The 22,700-nt window shown below is 41.2% G+C and overlaps 1 protein-coding gene across 18 annotated transcripts in view; it reads left to right on the top strand.

The window, feature by feature from the left end:
* The first annotated feature begins 330 nt into the window (after positions 1–330).
* The window catches only part of si:ch211-250c4.3 (uncharacterized protein LOC100535981 homolog), a 59,279-nt gene continuing 36,909 nt past the window's right edge, over positions 331–22,700 (top strand). For all 18 annotated transcript variants that reach the window (XR_009797312.1, XR_009797307.1, XR_009797308.1 and 15 more), the window contains exon 1: positions 331–665. Coding sequence is in view for 7 of the 18 variants with exons in the window: in XM_061836187.1 (XP_061692171.1) it covers positions 590–665 (76 nt within the window). In the remaining 11 variants the exon portion in view is untranslated. The remainder of the gene's footprint in view (positions 666–22,700) is intronic.

Genomic DNA, 22,700 nt, shown 5'->3' with positions numbered 1-22,700 from the left:
TTGTAAAACCAAAGCTGGTAACCCCAACCCTAACATTACATCTGCAACTATTTGCTACACACCTTTCGGGTGCTTCATGAGTGTCACACACACTGTCCTAAATTTATATGGGAAGTTATTTTCCACAGCTCCAAGTTAAGAGTGAATGCAGTCAGTATTAATGTGCTGCTTCATTTTAGATATACCGTATGTCTTTTAGGCCTAAAAGCCTCTACTGTGACTCCTCCTCCACCTCTTGTCACTTGCTTGTTGCCGCATTCCTCATTCTCCACTATCTCACTCCCTTGGGCAGGCTGCCAGTCCTCCTCTTCCTTTTTCTCTCATGAATTTGGCTGCTGGTCTTGCAGCATGGCCCCCTTTATTTCCCTCAACTGAAGGACCTGAAAACATCCCTGCACACGCTGACACGGGCATCATGACCCTACACAAGGAGACGGTATATGCTGGTAAATGCAGCCAATGAGGTTTTTTTTTCAATTTTGAGGCAGTAGAAATTTTACAGCATGAGAAATCCTTGAAGAACCATTTTTTTCTACTTTAAAATAACGTGATAAAGCGAAGTTTCTGTAAATTCAAGAACATTGGCAGTATGAGTGTCAAAAGAAAAAAGAGTGGTCTTATCAGTTGGCAGAAGTCACTCTTCATTCTGGCTCCTTGGAGGAAAGGTAAGGTCTACTTTTGTATCTTGTATTAATATGATGGATTTTGTTATGCCTCTCGGTGTTATTGTTGGGCATTGTGTCATGCTAAACCCATGAACATTCACATCTCATGTCCTAATTGAATTTATTTCTGTTATTCATTTCTTTCCCATCTGCATGGGACAACTGTCGGACTGTGTCAAATTGACAATTGCCCAATGTTGCCAAACTACACAATCCCTTACTGACATTTTCATTTTAAGATGTAAACATGAATCTATAGATGCATACTCTATGTATTTGTACTGTTTGTCGTTCATGACTCTTCACAATTTCCTGTATTCTACAATTATCATTAGTATTGCTTCGGTTTCTGCAACTCAGTTATGTTTCCGTCAATCTTTAGTTTTGTACTGAAGTATTGGGGCCGGACTGAGCATTTTGAAAATAACTTTTTAACGAAAACAAATTCAAAGTAAAGTAATGATACAAAATCAGAGTTTGAAGTAAAGTATTTTGGGTGAGTCAGCTAACATGAGTTGCAAACATTCAAAATAATTTCACAAATTCATCATTTCCCAATAGTGTATTCTTAGATATTTTATGCATGTGGACTTTTGTTGTTACTGGATGTCATGAGCTTGTTTCACGATTTTGGTGTTACGTTTGTAAATCCAAGTTTAGTTAAGATTAGGGAGGGAGAAGCAATATGTTTATTATTTTTTCATTCATCATTTATTATGTTATCACTCTGTCAAAGAGTAAAGTATTCTGCATTGTAAAGTGCAAATAGTTGCCTGTTTTGACAAACAATTGACACAAAACTAGAAGAATAGAAAACCTAGTTTTTGTCAAGTTTCATTTTCTTAATTTAAAATTCACTAAACTTTCCAAGTGTGGGGATGGGGTGATGAGGTATTATATGATTTGAGAAGGTGACAGTGATAAGGATGTTCTATTTTTTGGGGGGATTTGTAAACCTAGTGTCTGGTTGCTGCACATTCCATTTAGATGCCTTACTTGGAAATTGCTTGCTGCTCATTTACAGCCTGAGCTCCCACACCTGCCATGCAAAAATACCTCCATTTTGTTGCGCGAAGATGAAGTGTCTTTGCAGCAACGAAGGAGCAATACACTACTTACATTGTGTGCAGTGCATGAGGTAGAACCTCTTCGCTGGAGCTTTCTTGTGAGCCCTTGTTATCACTTAAAAGCTGCTGAAGTAAGGACTGAAACCAGACGTAGACTTAGGGTTAGAATAGCTAGAAAGGACTAACTGCCCATCTGTATTCCGGTCTGAACTTAAATTCACAAGAAGAATTTGCGTATGAGTGCTGAGTAATTCTGTTGTTCAGTTGTTATCCCCAATGTGATGTTGAGTTGCCAACCCTACCTAAACAACAACAATAATTAATCTATTCTCTTTTGTTAATGTATTGTAAGTGTACAAATTTAAATATGAAAACACATATGGAGGCGGAACAGTGGGCCAGCTGTCGAGTGTTGGCCTCTAGGTTGTGAGGACCGGGGTTCAAATCCCAGCCCCGCCTGTGTGGGGTTTGCATGTTCTCCCCATGCCTGCGTGGGTTTCCTCTGGGCACCCCGGTTTCCTCCGATATCGCTAAAATGTGCAACATTAATTGGACACTCTAAATTGCCCCTAGGTGTGATTGTGAGTACGACTGTTGCCTGTCTCTTTGTCGCCTGCATTTGGATGGCAACCAGTTCATGGTGTATTCTGCCTCCTGCCAGATGACAGCAGGGATAAGCTCCAGCACTCATTCATCCAGAAATTGGATGAATGGATGTAACACATTTGGATTCTCAGTTAAGTTTGTCTTGTTGTAAGGCGATTCATTTTTGGAATATTTATTCCAGGTGTGTACAACCTTGTGTAGGTCTGAGGCATTGGACATCAAACCTCTAAAATGTCTGTTGAGCCAAGCTTTGCATTTAAAAAAAAAAGTTACAACACTCTTGAACATTCTTCTCTTATCCTAATGATTTTGGTAAGCCACAGCAGCGTTGGAGCAAGGAGGGGGGGTTTTGATAAGTGAGTCTGGGTCTTATCTTTGGGTTTGATGACACCATAGTTAAGAAAGTGATGGGAAACGGGGATGAGACTAAAGGAAGCTCACTTGTAACAGATATTACAAACATTTATTCTCTGGCTCTGCTAATACGAGACAGCCACAGTTGTCGCCGTTTGGTTGATAACTGCTCAGTTTTCTTGCACTGGCTCTTGATCACAGCTGGCAGTAGAAAGAAAGATGCTTTACATCGCCGTTTGAGCAACCGATAACATATTTGTCCCCATTCATACACCTTTCTGAAATGATTCCTGCTTAGGTACTGTGTTTACACGAATTCACCAAAACAAGATGGTGCCCGCGTTCTTAATCGGTAGGTGTGTGACGTCAGCCAAAAAACAGTCTAGAGTTAAAAGTTGAAATAAGTATACTAGCAATGAGGTTATAGGTTTTTTTTAATTTTTTTTATACAAGGTGTGTGCTGAATTTATTTTCTTTGGGAGGGATTTGTGTTTAAACGTGTTTTATTAGTTTGCGAAAAAGTTTTGTTTGTCATTTTATTGTTGTAACCAGTGTTTGAGAAGGACAGGAAGTGATGTGTTTAGGAAGAGATGCGGGAGAGAAAAGATAAAAGCTGGACGAAGCGCCAACTACAAGTGATTGAAGAAAAGAAAAAGGGCAGACATTTATCAATATTGATCAACGTCTTCGACAAGGACTGTTGGCAGTTCACTTGTGATAGTGTGTCATTTGAGTGGACTACTCAAAATAACACCATAACGTGGTGGAGTTAGCCACTCATACAGAGGCTAAGTGGATGCATGGAACTTTGCTAAGATGCTAGCGACAAGCTCACGCCAGCTAGCGAAGCCTGTGTTGGACCATGTGGAAGAAGACGAGGACGCTAGCAAGGTTCATACTCAGTCCGACCAAAAAATTTTAAGGGCTTTTTAGGAGCTGACAAGAAAAATTTAGGGCCGACACGAAAAATTTAGGGCCTTCGTGGGGAATCAAGAGTAAGGAAAAAAGACTCACCCAATGGTGCCATCAACCATTCTTGGTTCATCAAATGTTCCAGTACCTCAGTACCTGTGACAGTGATCACCTGTCGCCCCTTGTGGTAGTTCTCATTGATATGACCATTGTCGACGTCTTCACATAACAGTATACAGATAAACAGATTCTAACTACAATTGCAACTATATACACAAATGTCTTCTATTGATGTCTGTTTCAGCACCCCTACTCTAGCTCCTTGAGCCTACCCAGTGCCTCCTCTTTTTGTTGCTCCAGAGGTGCCAAAGTGGCTCTCTTGTTCTTTGCTCTGCCTCTGAGTGCATTGGCCTCGGTGATAAACCTCTGATTCCTCTTTTCTTCTCCCTCCTCACACAGTCTGTCAGCCTTCTCAATAAGCGTAGATATGTCAGTCTCTATTCTGGCTTTTTTGGCTTTGAGGCAGGAGAGATGAAATGTGGGCAGCGATGCCAAATGTAGCAAGGTACGAAATCTTCCTTTCCCCACAGTGGTAGTTTTTTTAGCAATGTCACTGTCTGGGAACATGACTGCAAAGACTTTTGAATTATTTTCACAAGATTTGTAACTGTAATGGCTGCAGATCACTTTCAAAGTCCACACGATCTCTGCCTTTAACGAGTCTGTCTTCGTGTATTGAACTACGTTCATAAAGCCTGACTTCCGGCTGGTTGAAGTCGATGGCTGGACAACTGTCGGTGCGCATGCACTGCTAGTACCACTGCCTGAAGTTGATGCTTCACTATCTTGATATTTTAGAAACAGATTCATACCAATGGAAGATGAGAGAGTCTTCGCCAAATCAGCGTGTCTCCTGTTTTCATCTTTTCAAGCTGGTAACTCTGGTTGGACAGATGGCAGTAAAACATGTGCCGATCTTTTGGATCTCGACGAACCCAGCTCCCAAACTCCTTACTTTCAACCCAAGCTTCTTGAAAAATGCACTTCCCCGTGATACAAGTTGGATCGATGAAAGAACTAAGCTACGTCGTAATGAAGAGGAAGTGAAATGCCTACTCACGGAAACAAACAATGGAATATCGACAAGATGGCGACTAGTTGTCAACACGGTCACTTCCTTTGACAATTTCCGGCTGTTTTGGATGCCTGACGGATCGCTATTTTTTTAAAAATAAAAGATAAATTTTTTGGGGGGAGAATTTTGGCAGTAGAGGTCCTCCCCTTGATTTATTTTAACTTAAGGCCTTTTTAGGGGCTTGACCGGTTTTCGCGGATTTTTAAGGACTTTTAGGAGCCCCTAAATGCACCTTCAAAAATTTAGGGGTTTTTAGGGACTTTTTGGGCCGCCTGCGAACCCTGGCTAGTGACGAAAACACTAGCGAGGCCTGCATTGGAGCACTAGGAAAAAGCTTTGCAATAGATCAGACTGTAAGGACATGGATGAGTTTGGACCATTGGACACAACCCTCGACGTTCGTCACTCCTGCCGATTGAAACACTACAGGGACATTGGGGTTTGATTTTCTTTTGCTTTGCCGGCTATTTTCATATTTGTCGGAGCCCTTTAGTTATCTTAGATTACCTTGTGTGTATTGTGTACCTATGTTGAATTTGTTATTTGAATGAGTTTTTGTTTTGTATATGTATTTTGTTTAACCATCCTTTATTTTGTTATTAAATGTTCACACTTTTTGTTACATAACCAGCTCTATTATTTGACTATCTGCAAGACAGTTAAAAAAGTACAGAGTTTACATGGCAGCAGTCACTCACGTTTGACAAGCACGACCACGGTCCGTGCCTTCGTGCTCGCAAATCTGCACAGTTGAGCACGAAAAATCATGCACGTAAAATTTGTTACGAGTAGAAAAAAAGATATTGAAAGACGTCGCTTATTTCGTGTAGTCTTGACATTCATTTACGTGTTTATTTGATAAGCGATGTTAACTAAATAAGCCTGCTCCAAAACAATCAGTATTCACCCGGAAACAGGAAATGCAAGTTAACCATACATTAGGAAGTTACAGGGCCCTTGCCATATGCAAACACATACTCAGTCTCGCGAGTAAAGTTTTAAAATGGGGAAAAAAAATTGGCTGTTTATCCCCGCATACGTTTCTGTACTGTTATAGACTTTTATGTATATTACAAGAATTCATTTGGGTTCCTGGCTTTAGTGTGACAAAAGTTTTGTCGGAAGCTATACCGGAAGTTGAGTGAATAATTGTTTACATCGGAGACGACTGCATCCGGGTTTCGTGTCAAATCCACGCTTTGTCGCCATTGGATGCTACGGAAAATGTCTAAATCTTTAGGATTATTTTCCGAAAACCAAAGGATGGCAGTGGTACATGTGCAGCTTGTCAGCTGCCAATTTTAACGGATGTCCATTACGCGGGAAAGACGCCCAACACAACTTTGTCTGCTGTCGGAAAATCTACGTCCTGTGCAGGGCTGGTTTTCTAAATTCAAGTGCCTCAATTTTTTTTCTGCCAATGGTGTATTGACAGTGGAAGAAAAAAATCTCCTGACATGCTGAAAATCATCGGTGCTGAAGTTGGATAACTTCATGAAGGATCAGTAGACAGCTGACGTAGAACGTGGCTTCAGCAGGCATAACATTGTAAAGACATACTTAAGGAACTGTCCCAAAACAGAAAGTGTAAATGATGATCTTCCACATGTTAGGTGTGTCTCCCAGGTCGCTTGCGGCAAACTTTAAACAAGACATTTTATGGATATCTTTGAGAAATGGCTTTCTTCTTGGCAGTCTTTCATAAAAGGTCAGATTTGTGCACTTTACTGATTGCTTTCCTATGGACAGACTCTCCCACCTCAGCTGTAGATCTCCGCAGTTCATCCAGAGTGATCATGGGCCTCTTGGCTGCATCTCTGATCAGTTTTCTCCTTGTTCAAGGTGAAAGTTTAGAGGGACGGCCGGGTTTTGGTAGATTTGCAGTGGTCTGATACTCCTTCCATTTCAGTACGATTGCTTCCACAGTCCTCCTTGGGAATCTTGGGAATCCAGCTTTAAACTTCTCCACAACATTATCTCGGACCTGCCTGGTGTGTTCCTTGGTCTTCATGATGCTCTCTGCACTTTAAACAGAAACCCAAGACTATCACAGAGCAGGTGCATTTGTACGGAGACTTGATTACACACAGGTGGATTCTATTTATCATCATCTGTCAACATTGGATCATTCATACGTCCTCACTGAACTTCTGGAGTGAGTTTGCTGCACTGAAAGTAAAGGGGCCGAATAATATTGCATGCTCCACTTTTCAGTTTTATATTTGTTAAAAAAGTACAAAATATCCAATAAATTTTGTTCCACTTCACGATTGTGTCCCACTTGTTGCTGATTCTCGACAAAAAATGAGAATGTATTATCTTTATGTTTGAAACCTGAAATGTGGCTAAAGGTTAAAATGTTCATGTTATGTACTTTCTGTGTGTGTGTGTGTGGTGTGTGTGTGTGTGTGTGTGTGTTGTGTGTGTGTGTGTGTGTGTGTGTATATATATATATATATATATATATATATATATATATATATATATATATATGTCAGTTACTGTGATTTGACGAGCGCGATCGCGTCATCACGCTTGCAAATCTGCACAGTCGAGCACGAAAAAAAAAATTACACGTACAAAAAACAAACAATCAGTATTCACCCGGAAACATGAAGTGCAAATTAACCGTACTGAGCATTTTCGGAAGTTACAAACCCTCACTACCCAATCGTCAATTCGGCATAACTTTGTCTGCTGTCGGAAAATCCATTCACTGTCCAGGGCAGAGGCAAAAGATTCACCAGGAATGGTTTTCTAAATTGAAGTGGCTCAAATTGAGGGAGTCAATTTTTTTTTTACCAATGGTGTTATCGACAGTGAAAGAAAAAATTTGACACGCCGAAAATAAATTGGTGCCGCCGAAGTTGGATAATTTTGTGAAGCATCAGCAGACAGCTGATCACGGCTTTGCTGCAACTGCAAAGACGTAGTTGATGTAGAACGTGGGTTCAGCAGGCATAATATTGTAAAGGTCTTTCAGGAACTGTCACAAAACAGAAAGTGTAAATGAACTGTTAATCGTTAAAATTGAAGGCCCTGAAGAAGAATTGTTTGATTTTGATACAAGTTTCTCTAAATGGGTGAGCAGTAAAAACAGAATCTTTCTGGCAGGAATCATGCAAAAACTTTGTGTTGAACAGTAATGTTATTTTCTACAGTCAGAAGTATAGAAGAGGATAGAGAAACTTTTTTTAAAATTTTTTTGACACATCTCTGCCATTCTTAATGTTTATGAGATTCAGTTACCAATAAAAATACAATTCCTTGTATCACATTTACGTCTGAAAGTTATTTGCATGCATGTAACTTGAAGAACAAGAAAGCGTATTCGTCATGTTAGTGTACCGCAGTTTGACTGGCATGTATTGGCTATTTTTTGGCTATGATTATAGAAAAGTGGCTAATGAAAATTTATTTTGGTTAAAAAAATGGCTAATGTTTAAAAAAAAGTGTAGCCAGGGCCCTGAGTTATGCCAAAAGCGCATGTTCAGAGCTTCTTCACTTTCGGCGGTCTTTTCTGTCTTTTTCGTCCTGGCCGTGGAACAGCTCTACACCCTCGGCAGGATCCTCGAGGGTGCGTAAGTGTTCGCCCAACCAGTCTACATGTGTTTTGTGGACTTGGAAAAGGCATTCGACCGTGTCCCTCGGGGAGTCCTGTGGGGGGTTCTTCGTGAGTATGCGGTACGAATCCCCTGATATGACCTGTTCTGTCACTGGACAACCACTGACAGAGTTTGGTCCGCATTCCCAGCAATAAGTCGGACTCATTTCCGGTGAGAGTTGGACTCCGCCAAGGCTGTCCTTTGTCACGGATTTTGTTCATAATTTTTATGGACAGAATTTCTAGGCGCAGCCGAGGTGTAGAGGGTGTCCAATTTGGTGGCCTCAGCATCGCATCTCTGCTCTTTGCAGATGATGTGGTTCTGTTGGCTTCATCAAGCCGTGATCTCCAGATCTCACAGGAGCAATTTGCAGCCAATTGTGAAGCGGCTGGGATGAGAATCAGCACCTCCAAACCCAAGACTATGGTCCTCAGTCGGAAAAGGGTTGCGTGCCCTCTCCAGGTCGGGGATGAGATCCTTCCCCAAGTGGACGAGTTCAAGTATCTTGGCGTCTTGTTCATGAGTGAGGGAAGAATGGAGCGGGAGATCGACAAGTGATTCGGTGCAGCGTCTGCAGTGGTGCGCACTTTGTATCGGTCCGTTGTGGTGAAGAGGGAGATAAGTCAAAAGGCAACGCTCTCAATTTACCAGCCAATCTACGTTCCAACCCTCACCTATGGGCCTCCCTGGTGAGGTGTTCCGGGCATGTCCCACCGGAAAGAGACCCCGAGGATGACCCAAGACAGGCTGGAGAGACTATGTCTCTTGGCTGGCTTGGGAACGCCTCGGGATCCCTCCGGAAGAGCTGGAAGAAGTGGCTGGGGAAAGGGAAGTCTGGGTATCCCTGCTGAAGCTACTTCCCCCGCGACCCAACCCGGAAAAGCGGTAGATAATGGATGGATGGATTTGTTTATTTTATTTTTAATTTACAGTTATATTAATCCAGTAAGTTATTTTAAGGTCTTGAGACTCCATCCCTAATCACACCCGCAGATTTATCTGCGAGTATACCTGGTGGACCACACCCGTAACTATATCTGCGAGCATGACTGACCACACCCGTATATTTTTCAAATGTGAATGACTGTGGTAGCTTGGTTGTTTAAATAGGGATAACCTTAACACATAAGGGGAAATGTTAATTTCAGAGACCTTTTGAGAGGGAATAAGTGCACAAGTAAGTGGAGTTGAAATAGAAGTTTAGAATAATTATCATTGTGTTAATTGATTAGTTCCTAAATCATCATTACATCATGCTCATGCTGTCTTGGTGCTCATGCATGAAGAGGTACAGTGAAGAAAATAAGTATTTGAACACTCTGCTATATTGCAAGTTCCCCCACTTAGAAATCATTGAGGGGTCTGCAATTTTCATCGGAAGTGCATGTCCACTGTGACAGAGAGAGAATCTAAAAAGAAAAATCCATAAATCACAATCTATGATTTTTTTCAACGATTTATTTGTGTGATACAGCTGCAAGTAAGTATTTGAGCACCTGTCCATCAAATAGAATTCTGACCCTCAAAGACGTGTTAGTCCACCTTTAAAAGTCCACCCGCACTCCGTGTATTATCCTGAATCAGATGCACCTGTGTGAGGTCGTTAGCTCCATAAAGACACCTGTCCACCCCATACAATCAGTAAGACTCAAACTTGTAACATGGCCAAGACCAAAGAGCTGTACAAAGACACCAGAGACAAAATTGTACAAGTCCAAAAGGCTGGAAAGGGCGACGGAGAAATTGCCATGCAGCTTGGTGAAAAAAGATCCACTGTTGGATCAATCATTAGAAAATGGAAGAAGCTAAACATAACAGCCAACCTTAATCGGAGTGGAGCCCCATGCAAGATATCACCTCGCGGGGTCTCAATGATCAGCAATGAAATCAGCCCAGGACTACACGACAGGACTTGTTCAATGACCTGAAAAGAGCTGGGACCACCGTTTCCAAGGTGACTGTTGGTAATAGACTAAGACGTCATGGTTCGAAATCATGCATGGCATGTAAGGTTCCCCTGCTCAAAGCAACACGTCAATGCTTGTCTTAAGTTTGCCAATGACTGTTTGGATGATACAGAGGAGTCATGGGAGAAGGTTTTGTGGTCAGATGAGAATAAAATGGAATTTTTTGGTCACAATTCCACTAAACGTGTTTGGAGGAAGAAAAATGATGAGTTCCATCCCAAGTACACCATCCCTACTGTGAAGCATGGGGGTGGTAGCATCATGGTTTGGGGTTTTGTTTTTGCACATGGGACAGGAAGAATGCAATATATTAGAGAGGATGACCGTGGCCATTTTGGGGAACAACCTCTTTCCCTCAGTCATTGAATATTGAAGATGGGTTGTGGCTGGGTAGCACACAGCCAGGAAAACGAAGGAGTGGCTCCATAAGAAGCACATCAAGGTTCTGCCGTGGCCTAGCCAGTATCCAAACCTAAACCCGATAGAAATTCTTTAGAGGGAGCTGAAACTCCGTGTTTCTCAGCGACAGCCCAGAAACCTGTCTGATCTAGAGATCTGTGTGGAGGAGTGGTCCAAAATCCCTCCTGTCGTGTGTGCAAACCTGGTGAACAACTGCAGGAAAGGTTTGACCTCTGTAATTGCAAACAACAACAAGGTAACTGTACCAAATATTAACATTACTTATTTGCAGCTGTATCACACAAATAGATTGTTCAAAAAGCATACATTGTGATTTCCGGATACAGTGGTGCCTCGGTTTTCGAACGCCTTGGTTTTCGTAGAAATCGGTTTTCTAACGAAAATTGGTATTCGAACACCCCGATCAGCTGACCCACGACAATTTATTGTGCTTTCGAATGCACCCCCGAAAAAAAAAACGGAAAAGACATAACGACCGCGATCGCGCGCTACTGCAGCGCAACCAGTTGACTCGCACACTCTTCTGCTCGTGGACATTTCCCAGTACGGTAGTGACTTTTTTTTTTCTTCAAATTGTGCAACATTAACCCCCGATCATGGCTCCAAAAGGAGGCAAGTGGAACTGCTGGTGCTGAAAAACGAAAGTGGTGTGTAAATGTCGACTTCAACAAGGATCTGATAGCCGAGCACGAATCTGGTCTGCATGTTTCTGAGCTATCGAAGAAAATTGGCAGGGTGAAAATGACGATCAGCACCATTATGAAACACAAGAATGCCCTCAAAGCTAGTGGTGTTGCTAAAGGAGCAACCGTATTGACCAAGCAGAGGCCACAGATCTTGGAGGAAGTCGAAAAGTTGCTTCTTATTTTGGTGAACGAGCAGCAGTTAGCTGGAGTTAGTGTTGGCGAGGAAGGGAGGAGATGTCGTCTGATCAGGCTCAAGGCAGGAAGGCTGTCTGAAGTGCCAATATTAAAGCTATCTGCGCTAAATGGAACAACATCCATAATTTTGTAGAACTTAATCACCTGAATAAAGCTGAATGTTGCAGAGCACTACAAAATTTTAATGATGTTATGAGCAACTTCAGAAAAGTGCTTCAAAGATGGCAAAAACAAAGATTCATTCATCAAAACGGTAGAGTCGCCCCCACCGAAGACATCAACAAACACTGTTGTTTTGCATTGCTTTTTTCTTTTGTTCCATTAACACTAAATCTACTTGCAAGTTAATTTGTTTTGGCGTTACGTACTTTCTGCACAAATAAAAAAAAAAAAAAACCAAAAGAGAGACATGGTTCCCTTTGGTGTGTACACCATTGATGGTGGTGGACCGTGGTCTGTTGTCACAGTAGAAAGAGGCCTGGAGACCAGTGCAACAAGTCAGAGCTTAGCCGGACAACAGCAAGAAAATGGCACATACAGAAATGAGACACCTGCATCATCTTCGCGGGAAGAGAATGTGACCAAATCTACAGCAGCCCTACTACACGTAGTCATCTAATTACTCAACAGAACCAAACCTTTAAATGATAATGGAAGCTACCGCTAATTGATAAATTTTTCTGGATTGCTGCCCACTCCACCTGGAGAGGAACCTTTTAATCACTGGTTAGGTAAAGCACATTAGGTAACCCCTCATGGTGGAAGAGTGTGAATGCTCTACAAAAGAGAAAAGGTGTAGATTAATGGAGGGTTTAAGAGGACCAGCACTTGATGTTGTGCAAGCAGCCTGATGCAGTGATGCTTCTGTCACCCCAGAAGACTGCTTAGAAGCACTTGAACATGCTTTTGAGATTCAGTTGAATCAGGAGAGGAGTTGTGCCTTTTGTTTGTTACAACAACATACAGCGGAGAAGCTCTGACTTCCTCAGGTGTGTAGGACAGTCGTTAACTAAGGTGGTAATCCTATTGAGTGTGCTGACAAAGTGTAGTTGGAGCAGCTGTTGCATGGTGCTATTGGCTCTGATATGATGCTAGTCAACCCTCGTCTTCGAGAGCGCAAAGAAAACCCACCCACGTTCCTCTGCACAGTATTTTCTGTGCTTTCATCCTGGATCAGGCTGTGCCAAGGTGGAAATTTTAAATTACACACCATCTCATCCTGCACATTCTACTTTGGCTTCAGACCAGACTGCTCCCACTCGAAAAGAGAAAATCTCGTCCAGTTTAACCACTTTTTGTTCGATTATTCACATACTGCGACAGTCATTGCACTTAAAAAAAAAAACAATTTGTTTTTTAACTTTATCCATTAATATCGAAAGTGAACATAAGCATCATGTCTAGCTCGTCTTTGCCCTACATTGCCCAGACTGTGCTGCAAACTAGTAGCGGTGGTGGATGCTGTCATTATACAACACATTGATGGGTTGCGTAAGTACATATGTCATTTATGAATGTAAGTCTTTAAGAGCGGGGATGGGGGGTGGGTGTAAGGTGAACTAGGAAAAAAGAAAGTGTGGGGGCGCAGCGGTCGTTGTTAGAGAAAGTTCCACGTGCTGCCTAAAAGAAACCATTGGCTTCTTTTCATTTTTTTTACAGTACGTATGTATATTGTGCCTTTGGATGTAACAACCAGTCATCCCTCACTCATTGAATCACTTTGCAAAATGCCACAAACTGAATAGTTACGTTTCACTTTCATTTTGCTTTAGATTATTTTTTTCCGCGCAACGCAGAATATCAGCAAAGAGACTGCATCAGCGCTGCACAATTGCGCACCAGCGCAGCTTAGAGGGAACATTGGCTTTTTTTTTTTTTTTTGGCACACCACACCGTGATCGACCAAAATTGCGATCTACGCATTGAGCACCCCTGCCCTAGATTTAAGCCTTAAAACGTTTATGTTAGTGTCTGGTGAGGACACAGACCGTTTAAAAGAGGGGGAGGGTGTAACCCAGTTAAAAAATTGCTGTAGTTAAAAGTTGAAAAAATATCGTAGCAATTGTTTTTTTTTTATATAAGGTGGTGGAATATTTGTTAAAGTGTGTGCTGAATTTATTTTCTTTTGGAGGGATGTGTATTTAAATGTGTTTCATTAGTTTGTGAAAAGAAATACTTTTGTTTGTAATTTTAGTGTTGTAACCAGAGTTTGAGAAGGACAGGAAGTGACGTGTTTCGGGAGAAACAGAGGAGAGAGAAAGAAGAAACCAGGACGAAGTGCGAACTACAAGTGGATGTTTGAGGAAAAGAAAAGTTAAGGCCGGACATTTTTAACAACCTTGATCGTGTTCGACAAGAACTGTTGGCAGTTCAATTGTGTTAGTGTGTCATGTGAGTGACTACTCAAATCACGCCGTAACATGGTGGAGTTAGCCGCTAATTCAGAGACTAAGTGGATGCATGAAACTTTGCTAGGATGCTAGCAACAAGCAAGAAGACGAGGATGCTAGCGACGAGCAAACGCTAACAAGGCCTGCATTGGAGCACAAGGAAAAAGCTTCGCAAAGGATCGGACCGTGAGGACTTGGATGAGGCTGGACCATTGGACACAACCCTCGACGTTCGTCACTCCTGCCGTTTGAAACACTACAGGGACATTGGGGGTTGAATTTCTTTTGTTTTGCCAGCTATGTTCATATTTGTATGGGCCCTTTAGTTATCTTCGATTACCTTGTGTGCATTGTATAGCTGTTATGTTGACTTTATTTGAATGGGTGTTTGTTTTGTCTCCATATTTGATTTTCCATCCTTTATTTTGTTATTAAATGTTCACACTTTTTGTTACATAACCAGCTCTATTATTTGACTATCTGCAAAACAATTAAAAAAAGTGGGGAGTTTATATGATAGCTTGGTTGTTTAAATTAGGATAACCTTAATTCATTAGGGGAAATATTATTTCAGAGACCTTTTGAGAGAGAATAAGTGCATAAGTAAAGAGTGAAGTTGAAATAGAAGCTTCGAGTTCTTTTCCAGCTCTAATCAACTGTTTTTCCTGCTTAATACCCAGAATATTAGTAACGAGGTTACAAACCTACCTAGGTATTGCGCACCTGTATGCAAACAGATTAACCTTGTTCCAGCCCTTCCATGAAGCCAACCACTCAGAATGTGACAGGCCAACTAAGCCAAGCTTTCTGACTAGAGTCAATGAGGCATTTTTCTTCTGATTCGGTAAGTCATTCGGTATGTCATTATTGTAATAGGTGGAGCTGTACTTTAAATTTAGTGATAAAATCCGTAATTTTAGTCCTCTTTGCCTGTGATCGAATGCCATTGACATTCCATGAAACAAAAGTGGAATATAATGGCAGCGTGTATCATAATTTTAAATGATTGGGTTCTTTGTATTCATTCTTGTTTTTGTAGAGAGTTTGCAGCATTTTTTGGGGTATTATGTTGATGGCTTTATTAAAAAATGTTGATAAGTATGATATATTTAAAGTGTCACTGACACCTAAAACATGAAATTTAGTATCTTATGTCAGATTCCGCTTATCTGCAGGACTAATCAGGAGAAATGTCCTGACTGACTCTCCAGTTAAAGGGTTAAGGTACCCCTTTACCCCAGCTGACTCTAACTCTGTGCGTGCAGGAGGACACGAGCTTCTTAAGTTGGTGTCAAGATGAATTCGCCTAGGTGTACTAAATGGCTTTAGTTTTGCAGAGCCAATCCGGTCTGCCCTCACTTATTAGCCCTTGTCGAGTAACCTTACAGAGGAAGAGGGTGACAAAGTGATCACTCCGCTTTTACAGCAGCTTCATCTCTTATGAATCGATTGCACTTGTCATTGACCTAGTAAATTTAACAATCCTTGTTAGGATCGTACAGATTTGTTTCATCTTAAACCAGCGATTATAAATGAATGACTGATTAACATGGAATTTTACGACTAAATGATGTTAATGTCGTTGACGCTCGATCTTTAATGAGGTTGAATGGTAATAATGAGACAACTCAATATAAGAATGACAAAGATAGATGAAGATGGAAGTTTTAAGTATTTAATAAAATGATAAAAATTGTTCAGATAACATTCATTACTCGACAGTCATTCCCGCCAGATGCTAGGTACGGTTGCGATGTTAAGGCAAAATTCGATGTTAATTGAACATAAATCAATAAAAGGAAAAATCATTAAAATGATAATAATGATGGTAAGTAGGATGAGATAAATGATAAAAATAGTAAAAAGTAATATAGATGAAGTAAGATTCAAAGCATTCAAAAGCATCAGAAATTCGGGAAAATAGACATTTTTGAGTGAGCCCGTTAGGGGTGATCAAGTCCTACATAGCTCATAGCCCAATAAGGATTTTCGGGAATAAAGATAAATTGTCAAGCCAATTTGTCATTCATAGGTATCGCTGGTATTATCCTGCCATTACCTTAATATAGTAGTTTTGCCCAATCTTAAATGGAGTAGTCAAAAATAAGCATCCCAAGTTGCTCGAAGATTTCTCCCTGCCAGCTTGCCACACGACTATTACACATATAGAAGGACTTTGTCTCTTTGTCAGCGAGAAACGTACAAAAAGCATCGGACTTCCGTATCCAAGGTTTTTATAGCTTTTTGGTAAAACATTCTGGAAAATGTTGGCTGAATCCATGCCCAGTGGGAAGGGCTCAGTTGGTTATCCTATTGGGCCCCTTTCGCCATCCCTGGCTTGAGTTGTCACGCCCCTCTTAGCTTCACTCAATTTTGGGCCAGGCGCCCGCAAACTCAACTATCATTTTCCCTTTAATCAATAAGTGCATCTTTAAAAATGTAACCACAAACTTGCGTTCAGTTTCACCCTAGTTTTTGAACAATAGCATAAATGTGTCAACATTCTTGTGAATACAATTCTCTCATGCATTCTCAGGCTTGTTTTAGTTGCTTGCTCATCATGTGTTGCCTTGGCTGAGAGAGACAGTCATACACAGGTTATATTCTTTTCACAAAGCCGTTCCAATGCATCATATTTTCTGCTGAAGGTTTAGTGGAAAAATAGTTAAAATCAATTGCTTGCAGACATCCTGTGTGGTGATTCGAGTGTGACGGGCTTTCTGTTCAGCAACCCAGTGATACTGCAAACATCTTGCAGGCCCGTGTGCTTCGCCGTTGAAAAACTGTTGGGTGTGAGCAGCTGCATCCTGTTGATGTCTTTATGTCAAAAACAAGACGTGAATACAAAGATATGACAATAATTGGGTTCTTAAGGATGCTAACCGTGATATATGCATGTAATACAAAGATATTAAAAATAATCAGATAATAAGGTTAATAAGGTTACTGACTTTGGTATATGTATGCGATGCAGTGAGATGCTAAGTAGGAAGGCTACGTTTATCAGAGAGATCTTTGCCGTGCTGGTTACCCAGTCAAGTATAATTTTGTTTGGCGACATCTGGTGTTCAATTTGAGAGTTGGTTCTAGGGCTCAGCACAACACACGAACCCAAGCCATAGAAGACAATTGCTATTAATTCGCACCATTGCTATTTGTGGCATGGCAACTTACTTGACAGTTGTTAACCAAAAAAAAAAAAATTAAATCAGACGGCATGGAATTGTCCGTTTGTTCACAGCACGTCAGGATGTTTCCATATATCGATTTCATCTCCCGCCATGAAAAATCTGTCGACTTTTTTGGGTTAAAGAAGAAGCTGGGAGTGACCAATTTTGCAGGCACCTACAGCTGCAGAGTCAAGTGTATTTACCTCTTGTACAGGCGCGAAATTAGCTGTTTTTTTCTGCACTGAGCCAAAATGCCAGCTCGTTGTGTTGCTACATTTTGCTGGAATACTCGCAAGGATGGATTCACTCTTCACACGTTTCCAAAAGACCTGATTAATTGTGAAAAATGGATTGCACAGGTGCAAAAGACAAGAGCTTTGTGGGTTCCAAATGACAGGTAGGTATGTATAGAGCTAGTAAAAAAAAATAATTTGGGGGCGGACTAATTTGTCTCACAGTTTATAGCATATGTTACGTGTGAATTTGGAATAAATACACTTGGCTAAACCAGCAAAATATAACAAAGCACTTGTACTGCGTTTAAGACAATTTAATCACACATAATACAATACAAGACAACAATAACAAAATAGAAGTACAAAGACAGTTTAGTAGCGTGTAACATGAGCTAATAAGGACATGACGTATTGTTACCAAAGTTGAACGAATGTTCCAAATAGGCGAATGTATCGAATATTTGCAGCGAATTTTTGACATGGAGTCCTTGTCTCAAAACGTAACAAAAGATCCGCGTCTTAATAACTTAATAAAGTATGTAAGTCAGGGTGCTCAATGTTTATATATATATATATATATATATATATATATATATATATATATATAAGCATGTCCATCCATTTTCTTTACCGCTTATCCTCACAAGGGTCGCGGGAAGTGCCAGCTGTCAACGGGCAGGAGGAAGGGTGTTAGGTCCAAAGCACGGACTTCTCGCTCAATGTGGACCTAGAGGCTCCGGCACCAGGATAAAATGATGAGACAGAGGCAGAGTTGTTTTTTACCAAACTGCAGTTTAGGGAAAGCTCGGGGGGAGAAGAACATATCCTCCAGCCCGCCCGTAAGACTCTCTCCGAGCTTCTCCAAAACCACACATTTTATTGAGCTTCACACATAGGGTGGGCGAGAGCAGGTTTCACAAGACAAGTAAAGTTGTTTTGCAGAGACAGTTAATCTTCTCAAGGCCGGGTGTCCTCTGATTAGACACAGTTCTTCCTGTTACAAAAACCCACAAGAATGCAGCTATCATAAATTTGCAGTCACCTTGAGCTCTTAAGCTTACCATAGACAAACAGTACACACAGGCATCTTTGCATAATAACAGAGTTATTAAAAGAGATTTATGACACATGAGGTGATACATTTCACAGGCCTCTGTGAAAAGTGTAAGCGTATCTTACAAAGGGTACACCCTCAACTGGTTGCCAGCCAATTGCAGGGCACATGGAGACAGACAGCAGTAACACTCGCAATCATACCAAAGGGAAATTTAGAGTCTGATAAAGTTATCGTCGAGTTCACCAAGAAGGCCCATAGGATGGAATTCATAAGGTAGGACACTGATTTATTTTTTAGTTTGTTTGTCCTGTAACTGCCCTTATCAAATATTGCACTGTATTCATTTGTATTGGCAAATTTGTGGGCATGTGATTGTCATGTCACTGACCACGGAGCTGGTTACATTACAGTGTGTGCGCATTAACCTGTGTCAGTCCCTAATATTTCCACTCGAACTTTATACCTACACTGTAAATTTCAACACATTGTTAAGATGGATGAGTGTGAGATTGAGAGGGTCTATCAAAATTAAGTTGATATAGTAGTTAAAAAAAACTCCCATGTGTTTTTAAAAAAATTAAATACCCCCAAATTTGTTACACTCTCCACTGGCATACTGTACATTATATTGGTATGTTATGGTGCATGTAAAAGCAAAAAGGAGCGATGTGATTCTTTACTTCAACAGCGAACAGTTTTTGCCATCATCCCTTAGCTATCCCCAGCTAAAATGCTTTGTTCTGACTGTTCCAGCTTCAGGCAAAGCACTCAAATGTAACACCGGTGTAGTTCGGAGGATCTTGGCAGGCATGGAAGTGAATCAGAATACCGTTGTTGCATGGAATGTGACATCTTTATACTGGTAAATGATAAGGACCTTTTTAGACAACAAGAAGCTAAGGATTAGTAGGGAACGATATGTAGGGAAAAGATGAGTTGTTTGTAACTATAAAATCTGGGTTCTAGGCAAACATAAAAACTGCCAATAGACTAAGTGAGTCATTGCAGACAATTAGGATAGTGTCCAAGAACCATCTGTATTGAGTGGGAGTGATGACTGGACCTGTTTGGATTACAGTGGCTATCTAATATAATTATAGGCAGCTCGGTTTTCGTCATTTCCATATAATGCAATCGATACTGGTAAAGGCACTTGTTCAAAAGAAGAAAAAACATAATATTTAGAAACTATTATGCAGCTTTGTTATTTTCTGGGTACTGTGCTGAAATAGCCACCCTTTAAAGGTCTACCAACGTCCCTATATACATTGTAACATTTTTAATGTTATGAAAATTACATATAATATTATTCACTTTAATGTCTTAATGAGTGGAGAGCATGTGATTCATGTGCAAAGTTGTGGAAGTCTCTCGACAACCCAGTGGTAACCATATTGCCTGCTACGTCATTTACAGCTGTCACACTGGGACAGTGGCCATTGAGAAGACACTGTGCCACCTGCTATGGGAGACTAACAGCAGAGATTTTCGGATTTTTTCAACACCCTTTCTGACCTAGAAGCTCTTTTCGAAGAAGAGAACATATCACAATTGTAGGAATGCCTTGCTCTGCTCCAAGTCAGTTACTGTTTCTGCCTGCAATGAAGAAATCCTTTGTTCTGCTCCAATTCAGTTACTGTTTCTGCCTGCAATGAAGAAATGCTTTGCTCTGGTCCAATTCAGTTACTGTTTCTGCCTGCAATGAAGAAATGCTTTGCTCTGCTCCAATTCAGTTACTGTCTCTGCCTGCAATGAAGAAATGCTTTGCTCTGCTCCAATTCAGTTACTGTCTCTGTCTGCAATGAAGAATGCTTTCCTCTGCTCTAGAAAACGTGGTAGCAAATGTAGGATAAACGGGGGGAAATGTAGGAATAATTGTGATCATAATTATCATAAATTTTCTTCCAATAAAGAAATGCTTTGCTCTGCCCTCGATAACGTGGCAGCCTCCTAGCAGGAGATAGCAAGAACAAAAACATCTAATCATCAGAATCATCAGAACTGTTAGAACTGCTGCCTGTTAAAGAAATGATGACCACACATGTATTCAGCAGTCTTTCACACATGCACACGGACTTGAACAAACATTTACACCTTGTTTCAAACTGTTTTGCTTGTCGTCTCCTTTTTGTAACATCCATGTAAATAAGGGGCGTCTCAAAACTAAATAAATAGAGGTGCTGAGGAGAGGATAATCAGAGAGTGCAGTGGTGAATTGTACGAGACAGTTCCTCTCCTCTCTCCTCGCGAGACTTGAACTGGTGTCTTTGCTTCCTTTTTTGTCCTGTTTAATGAATGTCTGATTGGTGAACCTGACAACAATGTAGTGACGTGACCGGGACAATATTACCCTATCGTTTCGAGCCATATTTAGATGATATGCGATCACTTCTAACAACAGACTGCCCGACAGTATGTATGACAGTATGTAGCGTTCTCAGGAGGACCCATGCCGGGCGAAGTACCTGGACGGAGGGGGGGGCAGCTCCTTTCTCCTCTCGGATGCGGCCAAACCACCTCCCCGCCTGATTCACCACCGGCGAGTGACAACAACAAAAGCCAGACCCACCTGTGAAAAGTGAAAAACAAGAAGTATGTAAATGGTAAATGGTAAATGGCGGTTTTTTTCCCCCTTCATTTATCAATGTCGTGGTGGCGGGGATGGTGCATTGCCCTCCCCAGTAATATACAGTACAGTACTGTACTAATGTATGCTGGCGTTTGTTTTTTTTAAAAGTATTATTATAATAATAATTATTATTTTTTTTGCTTCATTGGTCTTGCTGGGGAAGTCGCATTATACCCTATCAGTGTGGCTTCCCGCTACAGTACTGTACTAATCTCTGCTGGCGTTTTTTAATTTTTATTTTAAAGCAGTCCGGTCGTTTGGATTAACAACGTATCCAATAGGTCATGTCATATGTACTGTACCTTGAAAATTTGACATTAATCCTCTATCATTTAATGGTGTTTGTGAAGATTTTTATTGGCAATGACGAATTTTCATGGGCGCTGCCATTTTGGCATGTCACATGACATGCAGATGTGACGTATTAGGTGCCGCAACAAAGGCTCGGTTACGTGGAGAAATAATAATGGCCAGTGCTGATTTCTCAGTTTTATCCTCATCTGATGAGGAATTAGCAGTATCGGTTGATTCGGAAAATGGAGGAATATGTCCATACAGATTTGAACCTGTGGCTGTAAATAATGTTGAAGATTCGGATTGTTCTTTGGATGGGAGTGACACGAAGTTTGACTACTCACAAGCCGACGCGCTTGATTAAGTGCGTCAACAAAGGCTCGGTTACATTCCTACACAATCATGGACAGCGCTGATTTCTTGGATTTATCCGCATCTGATGAAGAAATAGTAGTATATGACATGATACATAACATGACATCGCAGACAATTTTAGTTGGTTGTCCAATGCTGGTAAGGTTTGCCAATGTCCCAAGTTTTCTCCATTTGTGGATAATGGCTCTGACCGTGGTTCACGGGAGCCCCAAAGCCTTGGAAATGGTTGTTAACCTTTTACAGACTGATGGATTTCAATCCCTTTTTTTCCTCATTTCTTCTTTAATTTCTTTGGATTGTGGGTTCTGATTCTGTAAACTGAATTTTGAATTTCCTTATGATGTCTCTGAGTGTTATGAAAATGGGTTTGATGATTTGAAACCTAGCGGCACGGTGTCGCAGCGGTAGAGCGTTGGCCTCACAGTTCTGAGGACTGGGGTTCAAATCCCGGCTCCGCCTATGTGGAGTTTGCCTGTTCTCCCCATGCCTGAGTGGGTTTTCTTCGGGCACTCTGGTTTTCTCCCACATCACAAAAACATGTCTTCATTGGAGACTCTAAATTTCCCCAAGGTGTGATTGTGAGCCCAACTCTTGTCTGTCTCCATGTGCCATGCAATTGGCTGGTGACCAGTTCAGGGTGTACCCTGCCTCCTGTCTGATGACAGCTGGGATAGGCTTCAGCGCTCCCGCGACCTTTGTGAGGATAAGCGGGTCAGAAGCTGGATGGATGGATGAATGGAGTTGAAACTTTGTGTGAGAGAGATGGAAAAAAAACTGAAATCAGAAGGGGGCAAATATGTTTTCACGGTACTGTACATCCAATTATTGTATTTGTCATAGGGGTCTTAAAGCCATGCTTTGTCTGGTCCCTCACCAAGGCTCTCTTTGCCTTGAGTGACCCTGACAGGGGTGTGAAGCCCCAGGCAACTTAGCTTCT

This window comes from Syngnathoides biaculeatus, chromosome 12 (assembly GCF_019802595.1).
Source record: "Syngnathoides biaculeatus isolate LvHL_M chromosome 12, ASM1980259v1, whole genome shotgun sequence".
Lineage (NCBI taxonomy): Eukaryota > Metazoa > Chordata > Actinopteri > Syngnathiformes > Syngnathidae > Syngnathoides > Syngnathoides biaculeatus.
Note: the sequence above shows the minus strand (reverse complement) of the source record. Positions and strands in the feature narration are given on the sequence as shown.